The sequence below is a fragment of the Giraffa tippelskirchi genome, chromosome 2, assembly GCF_054371585.1.
Source record: "Giraffa tippelskirchi isolate mGirTip1 chromosome 2, T2T-mGirTip1v1.2.pri, whole genome shotgun sequence".
NCBI lineage: Eukaryota > Metazoa > Chordata > Mammalia > Artiodactyla > Giraffidae > Giraffa > Giraffa tippelskirchi.
Window position 1 is genome coordinate 154,358,773 of NC_137276.1, and position 13,491 is coordinate 154,372,263.

General features: G+C 43.8%; 1 protein-coding gene across 4 annotated transcripts in view; it reads right to left on the minus strand.

Annotated features, from left to right (window-relative positions):
• Positions 1 to 8,928: 8,928 nt before the first annotated feature.
• Positions 8,929 to 13,491, minus strand: part of DGKG (diacylglycerol kinase gamma) — a 211,746-nt gene continuing 207,183 nt past the window's right edge. For 2 of the 4 annotated variants that reach the window (XM_081571404.1, XM_081571402.1), the window contains one exon: positions 8,929 to 10,089. In XM_081571404.1, the coding sequence (XP_081427530.1) occupies positions 9,991 to 10,089 (99 nt within the window). In that variant the 3' untranslated portion in view covers positions 8,929 to 9,990. The remainder of the gene's footprint in view (positions 10,090 to 13,491) is intronic. The other 2 variants (XM_081571403.1, XM_081571401.1) reach the window with 1 other exon arrangement.

Genomic DNA, 13,491 nt, shown 5'->3' on the forward strand with positions numbered 1-13,491 from the left:
GAGTGTGCTGGGACTGTGGATAACAGTGCTTCCTCCTGATGTGTGGGGAAGTCGGATGGGTGCTCAAGTCCACCTGGCAGAGGCTGGGAATTGCGCCTTGGTGAATATCAGGCCTTGCTTTCCAAGCGTTGCTGCACCTAGGCTGTTTTTGAATAACAAACTCATTTCATTCATTGGTGGGCTGAGTATCCAGGAACCTGCTGTCACTCACTCTATCATCTTTCCTTTTATTGGGCAGAGTCACTTTTGAGAGCAAGCCAGCCTACCATATTGCCCACCCTCTTGTCCAGAACACCTACAGTCAGTCCACCCTGACACCAGCAGCCGAGCACAGAGTGTGTGGAATGGTACCTGCTCCCCTTAACCCTTTGCTCACTGAAAATGATAACTTGCCCTGCCAACTAGGCCTCCCAGATGGTTTCTCAGGGCTTGACATGCCCCCAGTCCAGTTGCCCCAGTGTGTGTGTGGTGGGGAGGACCTGTATGTACAGCTCAGCAGCTGCCCCCTCCCTCAGTCTAGGTTCCTCCTTTTCATGTGGTGGGGCAATAACTAGAATTGGTTTTTATGTGATCAAATGAATCTGCAGGTATGATGTTTCACTGTTTTATTTGTCCCAACTAATGCTGTGCCCGGTCTTCCTGTAACTCCTAATGTTTTAAATAATATTTATTTCAAAAATAAGAACACACATCCTTCGGGTAAATTTCCAAGTCCTCCAAGTGCTTTGCATTTTCTCTGACATCATTAATGCTTTAATATTCCCCAATTTAGTGTCTTTTGAGAATTTAGTTAATGTGTTTACCTTCTTCCTCTTTCCAGATCAATCAGGTATGCTTTGAATGCAGCCAAGATCTTCCTTGGGCTCCACCCCCAAACTTTCTCCTGTCAGTGACCAAATGACGCTCTACTTGTGCAGCTGGATTCAGTCAGTTGAGAAATGACTGAGCTCATATGTACGATGCCCTGAAATCTCCTTCCAGCAGCATGGATGATACACACAAACTTGAACACTTAATGGAACCCCCACCATGATGTATGTGTAGTATTTTGGTGTGAGGCGTCATGACACCTATTATTTAAAGTATTCCAGTGGGGAAAAAGGATGAAGCAAATATGGAAAAATGATAACAGCTGTTGAATCTAAATGATGGGTCTATGGGTTCTTGTTATATGTACGGCTCTAGTTTTGTGTATGGTTGAAAATTGTCATAATGGAAAGAAATTATTCCCAGACGTTCTAATTTCAGGAAGTATATATAACTGGGGGTGGGAGCTTCAGGAGGCTAATGGGGGGCATGGGAGTGGGAATTGCTCAATCCTCAAGTTTATGATCATTACCTTAATGCCTGGTAGTAGTACAGTGTGATGATAGCAAACCCCATATAGCAATACAATGACATCTTCTATCATTAACACCTTCCATGGTGTTTCTCTAAATTAAAGTCTCTAGTTCTCAATCTTTTTACCTCAAGGTTGTGGGGGAGAGAGGAAATACTCAACAGGAAATGTTTTTCTTGAAGGTCATGCCATTTTCTGGTAACCAACTGGCACCAGTTTTCTTTAAAAAAAAAATACAAAAAATATAAAGTTCATGACTTTGAAAGTACTGTTGTTTAGTCCCTCAACAGCAAAGGCAGACTCTCTGGAATCTTTTTCTGGATTGCCACTTAGATTGTGACATTTATAAATTCTTTTTTTTTTCTGGTATTATCTAACATAAAAAGAAATTACCATTTTTATTACCCCTCACTTGTAATTCTTGCAAAGATTCCATTTTAAAAATAATTTTTTTTGGAAAGGAAAATTTTTTTGCATTATTCTAGAAGCAGTCTTTTTACTCCAAATTATGATTCACTCAACACATTTTTAAAAGGACACTTCAAGTCTCCATCCCACCTTTAGATAGCAGGTACTGAATTTTGATGTTTGACTAACCAACCTCATTTCACTGGATCTTTGATGTGGTTTCTTGGTGTGTTTTTTTAATATGATCTTTAATATCCTGCGAGTGCTCTGATCTGGCTGAGTTCTTTACCAGGTGTTCACGTTGGCACTCTGTTCTGAGTGGTGTTTGAGGAGGTTCCCTTCGTGCCTGGGAGCTAGGGCCTAGGAAAGGAGGTGGGCAAGGCATGTATGGGCTTGCTGAGTCCAGACCTGCTCTTCCAAGCGTGCCGTTGCACCCAAGCCAATGCTGAATGCTGTTTCCCACTCCAGCTCTGTGGAAGGGGAGGGACTTGGATTTCAAGTTTGAGACGGAAGTGACCATGCCCACGGGGTGGGTTTGGGAATAGTAAATCCCTGTCACCATGCTTGAAGCTCAGTGACCTCAGCCAGGGCACTGCAGCCACGAACACGGACTCTGAAAGGCAGATCCTGACAGACCTGAATCCCAGATCTGCCTCATGGGATTTGCTCTCTCAGTTTCCTCATTTGTCTAGTTCTCAACCTTTTTACCTCAGTGTTGTGGGGGAGAGAGGAAATATTCATCGGGAAAGTTTTTTTCTTGCAGGTCATGTCATGCCATTTTCTGGTAACCAACTGGTACCAGTTTGTGTGTGTGTGTGTGTAGCAGAGTTTTATTAAAATAAGAAAAGGGACAGAAAAAGCTTCTGACACAGACATCAGAAGGGGGAACAGAGAATGAATGTCCCACTAGCTAGTTTAATCAAGGACTTATGTACTTTTTTCAGACCCACTCCCACAATCTTAAATTAATAGGATTAGAATGCACAATAGAAAGATCTTACCAGACCCATTCCCATAATATACATTAAAAAAAAGACAAAAATTATAAAGTTCATGACGTTGAAAGTACTGTTGTTTAGTCCCTCAACAGCAAAGGCAGACTTTCTGGAATCTCGGGAACTAGAAGTGGGGAACCATATAGCCCTCGCCTCAAAAGGTTATTGTGAAGTTTTAAAGTGGTCACAAAAGCTATAGGCCTTGGACTGGACAATAAACTATCATTGTTATTTAATAGATGTCAATGCCTGGACGTTTCTGTTTTACCATGAACTCAACGTTAAGCTTTTCTAATTTCTCAGTTCTTTCTTCCCTTTTTGGAAGAAAGCCCTTTCTTCCATTTTGTCCAGGCTCATCTCCCTTGCCCAAATAAACCTGCTAAAAAATCCATCTCTTCTCTATCCTATGAATTCTCTCTTTTCATCTCATGAGTCTGTATCTTATCATGCTGATCTCTTACTCTGTTGTAATTCCACTTCTGCGCTGTCTTTTTGGTTTTGTCAGTTCAGACCAGGTCTCTAAGAAATAGATTGCAAACAGTTCTTTTTGTCCAAGTTGAATTTTATATGTTCTGAATCATGAAGCTGCCCTCCATGTGACCTAGAAAGCCCTTTGATGATCCATATTTAGCTGTATCCATCACTCAACAGATGTCTGAGTAGTTAAAGGCCCCCATGAGCTCCCTCTACATCCTGTGGTTTCAAGTTCTCGAGTTGTTAGTTAAGAAGCTTTCATCCCCTCTATCCCCATCCCTCCTCCCCTACCCATTCCAGGGTAGAAGGACAGATACCACTTTGGCTATTCATTCATTTAGTAAATATTTGCTTATTACCTGTTACGTGCTTGATACAGGGTTAGTTGTTATCCTCTTTGCTTCCAAATCACATTTTCTAATTTGACCCATTTAGACAAGTCCTTCAAATGTTCTGATTATTCCCCTAGAATCTGCATTGAGCATCCAATTAAATGGTCTCTTCTACCTGTAGTGTTTCCTGACCCCTGGGAGACTTGGAGGCTTAATTCCAAATCCTGGTGCCTTGCTATAATGCATCTGCCATTGCATCTACAGATTCCAGGATAATAGGTTCAGCTTGGGATCCATGTAAGGGAGTTTACTTAGCAGATGAGACTGGGAGTCTCCTTGTCTTGCACCATGGACATGAAGGGTGAAGTGGTAGCAAGGGCAAAACGCCCTGCAAGTTAAGCTGCTAGTTTCCAAAACCCCTTGGTTTCCCACAGAGATGCCCAGGAGGAAGATGCCTCTCTGCTTTTTGAGCTCCCTGGATGTTGCCATTAGATAGCATCTTTTGGCATCTGAAAGGCAATCTGCCATTCTGTTCTCCTGTGGAACACAGATGGCCCAGCCCACGCCTATCACTAATGATGATCACATGCAGAGCCTTCTTGCTGGAGGCTCCTTTCCACAACCTTAGCTCTCCTTCCCTGTGCAGGCCAGTCACTGCTGACCATAGCATTTGAGTCTGAGAAAGCTGCTTGCTGCTCTTTCACTCAGTGCTGAATAAAAAAATCTATTAGGCGGGCCTTGGGAAACAATTCTCATTCAGCTGGAATTTGAAACACTGAGGATTAAGGGATGGCTGCCAGTTTGATTGTAAGGGTGAGGCTTTGAGTTCTAGCTGCCCACGGAGGCTGCTGAGTTTCAATATGAGCAAGTGCTGGAAGCTCTTCAGTAGAAATATGAGCAGATGGCCATACAGAAGTTGACCAGATAGAACATCAACTATCTGTGTAATCTCACCCAGGATGATGGTAGAGTTGGAAATAGATAAAAAGGTTAAAGACACTAAAATACAGTAGAAAAAGCATCAATGTTGATATAAGTCAGACCCATGTCAAGTCTTTGCTCTATCACTTGTATCTGTTTGACCTTGAACAAGGTACTTCATCTTTCTATGTACTAACTCCTTTATCTGTGAAAGAAGCAAAATGCCCAGATCATGGGCTATTCTAAGGATTAAATAGGATAGCACACAAAAAGGCCTTGACGTAGTGCCTCTTCCCTGGTGACTCAGATGGTAAAAAAAATCTGCCTGCAATGCAAGAGACTCAGGTTCAATCCCTGGGTTGTGAAGATCCCCTGGAGAAGGGAATGGCTACCCACTCCAGTATTCTTGCCTGGAGAATTCCATGGACAGAGGAGCCTGACGGGCCATAGTCCATAGGGTTGCAAAGAGTCGATGTTAGTGACTAACACTTCCACTTTCACCAAGCAGGCCATAAATGAGAATTCCCTTTCCTGTTTTCTCCCTATAGTAGAAAGTTAAAAGATGTATTTGAGTATGGTGGAACGTTAAAGTGAGCTAAAAACCATGGTCTCGTGTGTGAAATTCTACACAATTCTATTCACCTGTTTTATGCAAAACTGGACTGGTATTTGAGATGGGATAGTTTCTTTTTACTTGCTGTTTATTCCAAGTTGGATGCAGGTCTGGTATTCATGACTAAGAGAAGATTTCCAAACTGCTAACATGAACACCAACACAAATGCAAGCTCTCTTTTGGGTGGAACACTGTAACTCTTTCCTTTAACTCAGAACCGCTGAGGAAAGATGAGCACCACCACTAGCTAGCTGCCCTTGAGGGCACCAACAATTTTGGTCAGTCTCACCGTGTACAACTGTGGTCTAACTGGTCGGTACCCACTGATCCAGAAATCTCTCTGGGAGTCATTTTTCTCTCTTTCAGGAAACGATGGACACTGAGGTTTGCTCCTCAAAAGAAAGTAACAGACCTATTGATATAATATTGATGCCTATAAAAATAGTTTTAATAGCTTTTCAACAAGGTAGATCAATCACTACTTGTTCCTCCCCAACTAGGTCAAGGTTCTTTCTATAAGAACAAGTGGTTGTTCATTTTTCCACAAAACAGCTCTTTCCATGTTTTGCCAGCTAGCTTCAAAAGTGGTCATTAAATTGAATAAACATTGACTCTTCCCACAACTGTGTTCTTCAGAACTGGTTCACTCCTCTGGACCAACACAGTCTGACCTTTATCATGTTTTTCCCTTAATTTTCCCCCAATCCCTTCTCCATTCAGGAAACAAAGAGGCCAGATCCTTGATTCTTGCTTGAAGACATGTAGATGGGAACAATAAAAGTAGTTAAACAATCCCAGAAGAAACCAGAAAGAGTGTCCTAAGAGTAGAGCCTCCTTGTCCTGGAAAAGTACTTTATGGAATATTGCAGAGGATGGTAACTTACATGTTCCCATATCCCCAGAGAACAAAAAGAAGAAATGGTGGGGTTAGGGCAAGTTTCTAACTTACGGATGTTGACAGACAAATAAATCCTTCTTTCTTCTAGAAGGGAATGTAGTACTTTATCATAGAACTGTTTGTGCGTGGAACATAGATACCAGTATTGTGTGAAACACATTTTAGGAAATTATGGTTTCAGATGTTCTGCAGAAACTTAGACTAGACTTTGGAAATAACTTCCTGATTGATGGTCAGATCCTGGAACTGGTGGCCAAGGAACACGGTTTCCTTCCTTGGATGGTTGGTAGATTCTTCCTTTCTCTCCTCACCTCTCTCTTTAATATCAGCACTAGGCATCCACCTACCTGGGAACATCGACACAGGGGATCTGGGGAGTCTAGATCCATCCCATCCCCAGAATCTATTTTTATGGATCCCAGTCATGGTAGTGTTCCATGGAAGGTGCAGCCTAGCTAGGACAGGAGGTAACTAAGGGTTTTGGCCAAGAGGAGAGGGGGCTAGAGACAGGAAAAGTTGATGCAATTATTTTTGGCAGGAGTTGGAACCAAAGCAGCAGGAGAGAGTAAGTTTTAAGACTCTCTGGCAAGGCAACTTCCTAATCTGTCACTGGGTATGTGTAAAAAGTGATTAGTGGGTCTCTATATTTATCATGATTACTCACAAATATGTAATTTACATAATATATACAGCACATTAAGTACTATGTCACCTTATATAATGTGCATATGTATAATGTATATGCATGTTATGTAACGCCAGTCTGGAGGCTCTTCCAGATTCTGCCAAGTATTTCCTAATTTATTTGGCAATTTCAACATATCTTTTCCATCTGTGGAAAGAATTCTCTTGAGAGGAGCTGGTCTCTGACCTGAAATATAATCGTTCTACCAAATCTATCTCCATTCTCAACTCACTGGAGGAAACCTACAAAGCCCAAGTTATAATGAGATGTAACACCTCATCCATTAGTCCAGAGACACAGAATGTATTGAAGATTTCCTGTTTCATTTTTATTGCCAGAGGGGTAGAAGTGTGTGGGGGCAGGTGAGAACATGTCTGTGCATGGTCAGAATCAGATAAGATGAGGAATAAGGGAGGATTTTCCCCTGACTGCCTAATTTTGAGAAGTCACTAAAGTATATTAAGCCTTGTTTTCCTCATTATTTAGATGGGGTTAATAATACCTTCTCTGTCAACCTCAGGGGTTGCTGTCAGGAGCACTATGATGAGGTACTCCACAGTTGGAAACCACAGTCCCAGTAGTTAAAAGATGAGTTGTAAAGTCATATTAAACAACATCACTAGACTTAGGTTACAAAATTGAAAGTACAATTCCACCAACATTTGTAACACTCTGTGGTTTTTTAAGGAGGAGGACATTGGACGTGTCTCTCAAGCAACATTGCCAGTTCTGTGCACCCGAGTGGGCAGGCAGGGGCCAGTCTCTGATGGGTGAATCTCTGAGGATCAGTCTCATCTGTTGACAACAGTGCAGTGTCTCAACAGCCTCAATCTTGGGGGGTTGGGGCTGAAGCACATGCAATAACTTCTATAAATGTCTTACGATCAGTGACCTCCAAACTGAACCTGCCTTCATTTCAGAAGCAAGTGGCTTCCAAGAGAGTACCCGCTGTCATTCTGGAGCTTGTTGGTCCCATCCCAAGGAGCCCATCATTCAGGACATTCTTCAGGGGTTTCCCTTTGTCTGGTGTTCCATGCTGTTAGGTTGAACAGGATGGTTCTAGATCTCTTATCTGAGGAGGTCCTAGATGACTGCTTCCTTCAGAGTTAGGAACAGTTTGTACATACAATCTGAACTTTCCCTTCCTTGTACGAAGTTCCTGACCCAGTGTGAGGAGATGAGAGGGAGTTTAGTGGGGTGATGCCAAGTGCGTCCAGGTTTGCTTTTCAGAAATCTCAGAGGGGATGGGGGCAAGTTGAACGTTTCTTTCTACCAATGAAGCTCTCTCCACAGGCTTGCCCTTGGGGAAGGCAGTGATGCTGATGCCAGTGGAATGAAGCCCACTGAGCTCTGCTGATACCCCTCTGGTCACTGACTGGCAGTTCCTTGCTGAAGGTGCCTTTGTCCTCCTTATGCCTCTCTGCTGAGGTCATCCCTGCAGTCAGAAGTGTTTCCAGATTTAAGGGACTATGATGACATGACACGTGGAGAGTTTAATTTGTGTACTGACCAGGTCAGGGCTTCCCCAGGGGCTCAGCAGTAAAGAATCTGCCTGCCAATGCAGGAGATGCAAGAGATGCGGGTTTGATCCCTGGGTTAGGACGATCCCCTAGAGGAGGGCATGGCAACCCGCTCCAGAATTCTTGCCTGGAAAATCCCACGGACAGAGGACCCTGGTGGGCTATACAGTCCATGGGGTCACAAAGGGTCTGACACGACTGAGCATGCATGCACACACTGACCAGCTCAGACCTGAGAGAGTCTCCAGCAAGCATAGGGGAGGCCCTCATTTTCTCACATGGGCTTGTCCTGTCCACACGTGTACCACATGTTCATTCCTCCCTGGCAACCTGGATCTAAATGGAATCACTTCTCAGTGACCAGAAATGACCCTATTCCAAGATGTGTAGGTTCTTTTCTAAGTATCTTTTTAGTGGCACCTAGTCCCAAACCACTTTAGCCGAGATACCATGGACAAGTCTCTTAACTTTTCTAGGACTCAGTTTCCTTATTTGACAAATGAGAAAGTAAATCCTGCCCCCCATAGCTTTCATGGTTGTTTTGAGAAGAGAAATTCTCAGTCTCTTTATAAGGAGATACTTCAATTTCCCTTGAATCCTATGATCACCAGGGAGAAATGTGTCTTGACAATGAAATGGCAGAATCAAGCATTTCTTTTTCTTTCCCACTTTCGATTCTTATACTGCATGTTTTTTTTTCAATTAGGAAAAATCCATCGGTAAATAAATATTTATATATATAAATATATATATATGCTACATATATGTACACACACCGAAGACCTGCAGAAGGGTCTTCAGGTCGCGCTTAGGGAGTAGCAAGTGCAAAGAGGCAGGAGGGAACCGCCTGAGGGCTTGTCTCCTGGTCTCCTCGGTGAAAGGCCCTTCCCTCCCATCTTCCTTGCCTTCAGGAATAGTCTGCCACCAGGCCTTGGAACTCAAACAGGAAACACGCTTTGGCTTGAAAAAGAAAGAAGCTGGGGGTGTTTTTTTTTTTTCTCTTCCCTTTTTACACAATATTATGACACCGATTTAAAAAATAAACCCTAGTTTCTCTGCTTTCCCTCCCAGGTGTTCATAGAACTAAGAAAATAAATACCACATCTAAGGTGTGCTGTGCACGCAGCTCTGGGGGCTCTTGGAGCCGGCTCTAAACAAGCACACAGCCACCAGAAGGCTTCGGGAGAACCACTAGTGCCCACTGACAACGTGCAGAACCAAGAAGGGAAACACAGCTTTCCACAGCCTTTCTGCCTCCTCAGCTAGTTCAGGGAGAAGCTTGAAGGACAGCTGAGACACCAGCATGCGGGTGCCAAGCCCTGCCAAGGGCTGCACTCTGAGAGTCCGAGGCTGTCCTGTCTCCACACAGAGGGACCTTTGTGCGAGTTTTCTGGAACACGGGCTCTTTTTCTTGGCCACATCCGACCTCAGCATAGGCAGGAAACCTGCAGCCTGCTCCTTGCAAGCGGCCGTGAGGAAACTTGCAGGGCTGCTGGAAAAAAAGGGGGGTTTCTCCTTCAGTCTCAGAAAGTCCCACTCATGGCCTTCTGGGAAAGAGAAGGTTGCTGCACGAGCCAGCCACACCCTGGAGAATCCCAAGTCCATTCAAAATGTCCTGCCGGCACTGGCTCTGTGGGGTCGCATCCATGGTTGAAACAGAATGGATGAAGCTTTCTTCCTGAAGGGTGGCTTGGCTTCCATTGGTTGGAGAAGAGTATGGTGTTTGTGTGTGTGCATCTGGGTGTGTGTGTGTGTTTCAGTTTCTTGTCTTCTCTCTTGGTTGAACTGGCGTTAGGCACAGTGTCTAGTCCTTTGAACGGCTCTTCCTCCTCAGCGAAAAGAAGCTGCTCTTCTGAGGGGGCCCCATCATCATAGGCGCTTGGTTCTTGTGAGTAATTTTAATCTAAAAGCAAAGAGAGAGAAATGAATTAGTGGTCTGCAAACCCCAGGAGCCTATGGGAGAGTGATTTGCAGAGAGAGGAAGGGAGGCCAGATTCGAGCTGGAAGGAGCCCCATGCAGAAGGACGACTGTCCTTGAACAGCTTCACAATTGGCAACTGGACCCTGAATGGTGCTGGAAGCAAGGGGCGGAAACGCTGGGGAGAGACAGGTGTGAGCTTCCCACGTGGCGATCAGCTCGCACCTGTCTTGTGTCCTTGCTATTCATAGACTCAGAATGTCACAGCCGGAGGAGACCTCAGGGACCATCTCAGTCAAGCCCTCTGTAGGACAGATAAAGGAATGGAGACCCCCAAGGCTCTGCTGAGCCTCAGATTAGCCTAAGGTTGCACAGAGAAGGGCAGAATGGCCAGAGTCCCACTCTTCCAGTTCCCAGTCTCCCCTGTTCCTGGCTGTTCTTGCCCAAGCATACAGAGACATAAACCAGGAACTCCAAACTGACCTAGGATCTTGAATCTGAGCTCTGAACAAATTGCTGCTCATGTGGATAGTTTAAAAGTGAGTCTTAAGCATTTCCTCTTTTCTTAGTCTTCCAGGGGAGACCCAACTTTCTTATAAAAGTTTTCTTTCTTTTTTTTTTACTTTTAGGTTTGATGAGTGTTTTCTCCTGCAAACTTGATGTTTGCAATTGAAAGTGAAAGACACTGGTGAAGTCTTTTTTTTCTCTTTCTTGCCAACCTTACCTTCAGGGCGTGGCTTCAAAATGCTTGGTACCTATTTGAATGTGGCCTAGTGACACTGATATGTTGATAATCTGCACTCTCAGTCTATCAACATTTATCATATAGGAAGATGATGTGGGAACAAGAGGCATTTAGGATTCAAAGACCTGGATTTTGGTCTTAGACCTCCCCCTTTTTTGCTGTGAACTTTTGGACAAATCATTTAGCCTTCAAAATCAGTGCTTGCTGAACTGTAAAATGATAGTAACATTTGTTCTAGTTTCTTCACAAAGTTGTTGTGAAGATGAAATGACAGTCAATGAAAGCCCAGTGTAAACAATGGAATGCATCAATTAAAAACTTACCTTATACTGGAGAAGGAGAAAGATGTATGTCAAACAGAATCTGGACACCAAGAGGGGAAAGGGAGGGGTGGGATGAATTGGGAGAATGGGACTGACATATATATACACTACTATGTATAAAATAGATAACTAATAAGATAGTTATATAACTAATAAGATAGTTCCCTACTGTATAGCACAGGGAACTCTACTAAGTGCTCTGTGGTGACCTAAATGGGAAGGAAATCCAAAAAAGGGGGGGTGTGTATACACACAGCTGATTCACTTTGTGTACAACACTGTAAAGCTATACTGTACTCTAATAAAAATTAATTTAAAAAACTATCAAAAAGAAACAGTCTATGAACCCACTCTCATGGTTTTTACCACCTATTCAAACAACAGTGTGATCCCAGAGAACAACAGAAGAGCTCTTGAAGAGACAGACTCATCAACATGCTTAAATTAATGTAGGATAAACCAAGTGGTGTCAAAAAGAAGGTTCGATAAGGAATGAGGAGAATCTGAATGGAGCAACTGAGGAAGCATTTTAAGAAAGGAAGGGAAGAAAATGTATTGGTGAGAGAGAAAGGGAAGGCACGAGGATGAGGGGCTACATACCAACTGGTTGAGTGTGGACCACAGGATGAGAAGTGAAATCAGGGACACAGGAGGGGCAGCTGGTGTAGGGCTTTAAAGGGGAGGTGGCAGACATTGGGTTTAATATGAGGTAATGGGAACCATGACAACTTTTTAAGCTGGAGAATTCACTAGGAAAAAAAAGCTTGAAAGGAATTATTCAATAGCTGTTGTCAGGATGAGCTGGAGTAGGGGAGAGTCTGGCTAAGAAGTTCTACTGCAAGTCGGATTTAAATTTATAAGGCCCCAGGTTATGAAAAGAAAAAGATGGGATCAAAAGACAATGTGGAGAATGAGCTTAATCTGGGGGAAGGACGCTTTAAATGACTGTTAGGTTGATTTCCATCAGCCTGGAGATGTAGGAGGCGAGTAGTAAGTCTCTCTGTTTTGGGGTGGTCCCCAGGCACACCAAGGACACTTCAAGCACCATTTTGCATTCTGTGCCTGATTATGGGCATCATCTTTATCTCAGAATTCAGAGAAGTGAGGCGCAGATGACAGGGGGTCCTGATAGTACTCATCGGTGGCATGCAATTTAGCCCCAGCTGATGGCAGTCTCTTGAGAGACCTGTATGCAGGTCAGGAAGCAACAGTTAGAACTGGACGTGGAACAACAGACTGATTCCAAATAGGAAAAGGAGTACGTCAAGGCTGTATATTGTCACCCTGCTCATTTAACTTATATGTAGAGTACATCATGAGAAATGCTGGGCTGGAAGAAACACAAGCTGGAATCAAGATTGCCGGGAGAAATATCAATAACCTCAGATATGCGGATGACACCACCCTTATGGCAGAAAGTGAAGAAGAACTAAAGAGCCTCTTGATGAAAGTGAAAGAGGAGAGTGAAAAAGTTGGCTTAAAGCTCAACGTTCAGAAAACTAAGATCATGGCATCTGGTCCCATCACTTCATGGGAAATAGATGGGGAAACAGTGGAAATAGTGTAAGACTTTATTTTGGGGGGCTCCAAAATCACTGCTGATGGTGATTGCAGCCATGAAATTAAAAAGACGCTTACTCCTTGGAAGGAAGGTTATGTCCAACCTAGATAGCATATTTAAAAGCAGAGACATTACTTTGCCAACAAAGGTCCATCTAGTCAAGGCTATGGTTTTTCCAGGGGTCATGTATGGATGTGAGAGTTGGACGGTGAAGAACGCTGAGCGCCACAGAATTGATGCTTTTGAACTGTGGTGTTGGAGAAGACTCTTGAGAGTCCCTTGGACTGCAAGGAGATCCAACCAGTCCATCCTAAAGGAGATCAGTCCTGGGTGTTCACTGGAAGGACTGATGTTGAAACCGAAACTCCAATACTTTGGCCACCTCATGCGAAGAGTTGACTCATTGGAAAAGCCCCTAATGCTGGGAAGGATTGGGGGCAGGAAGAGAAGGGGATGACAGAGGATGAGATGGTTGGATGGCATCACTGACTCGATGGACATGGGTTTGGGTAGACTCCGGGAGTTGGTGATGAACAGAGAGGCCTGGCGTGCTGTGATTCATGGGGTCACAAAGAGTCGGACACGACTGAGCGACTGAACTGAACTGAACTGATGGCAGTGATTTGTGGCACATTTCATTGTGGTAAAGTCTTTTCTTACTCTCTGAGGGGAAGAAGAAATTCATCCTATTCACCTTGGTATTCCCTGAGAAAGCATAGAACTGGTACCTGCTATGGAAGTACTGACTAGTTAGACCA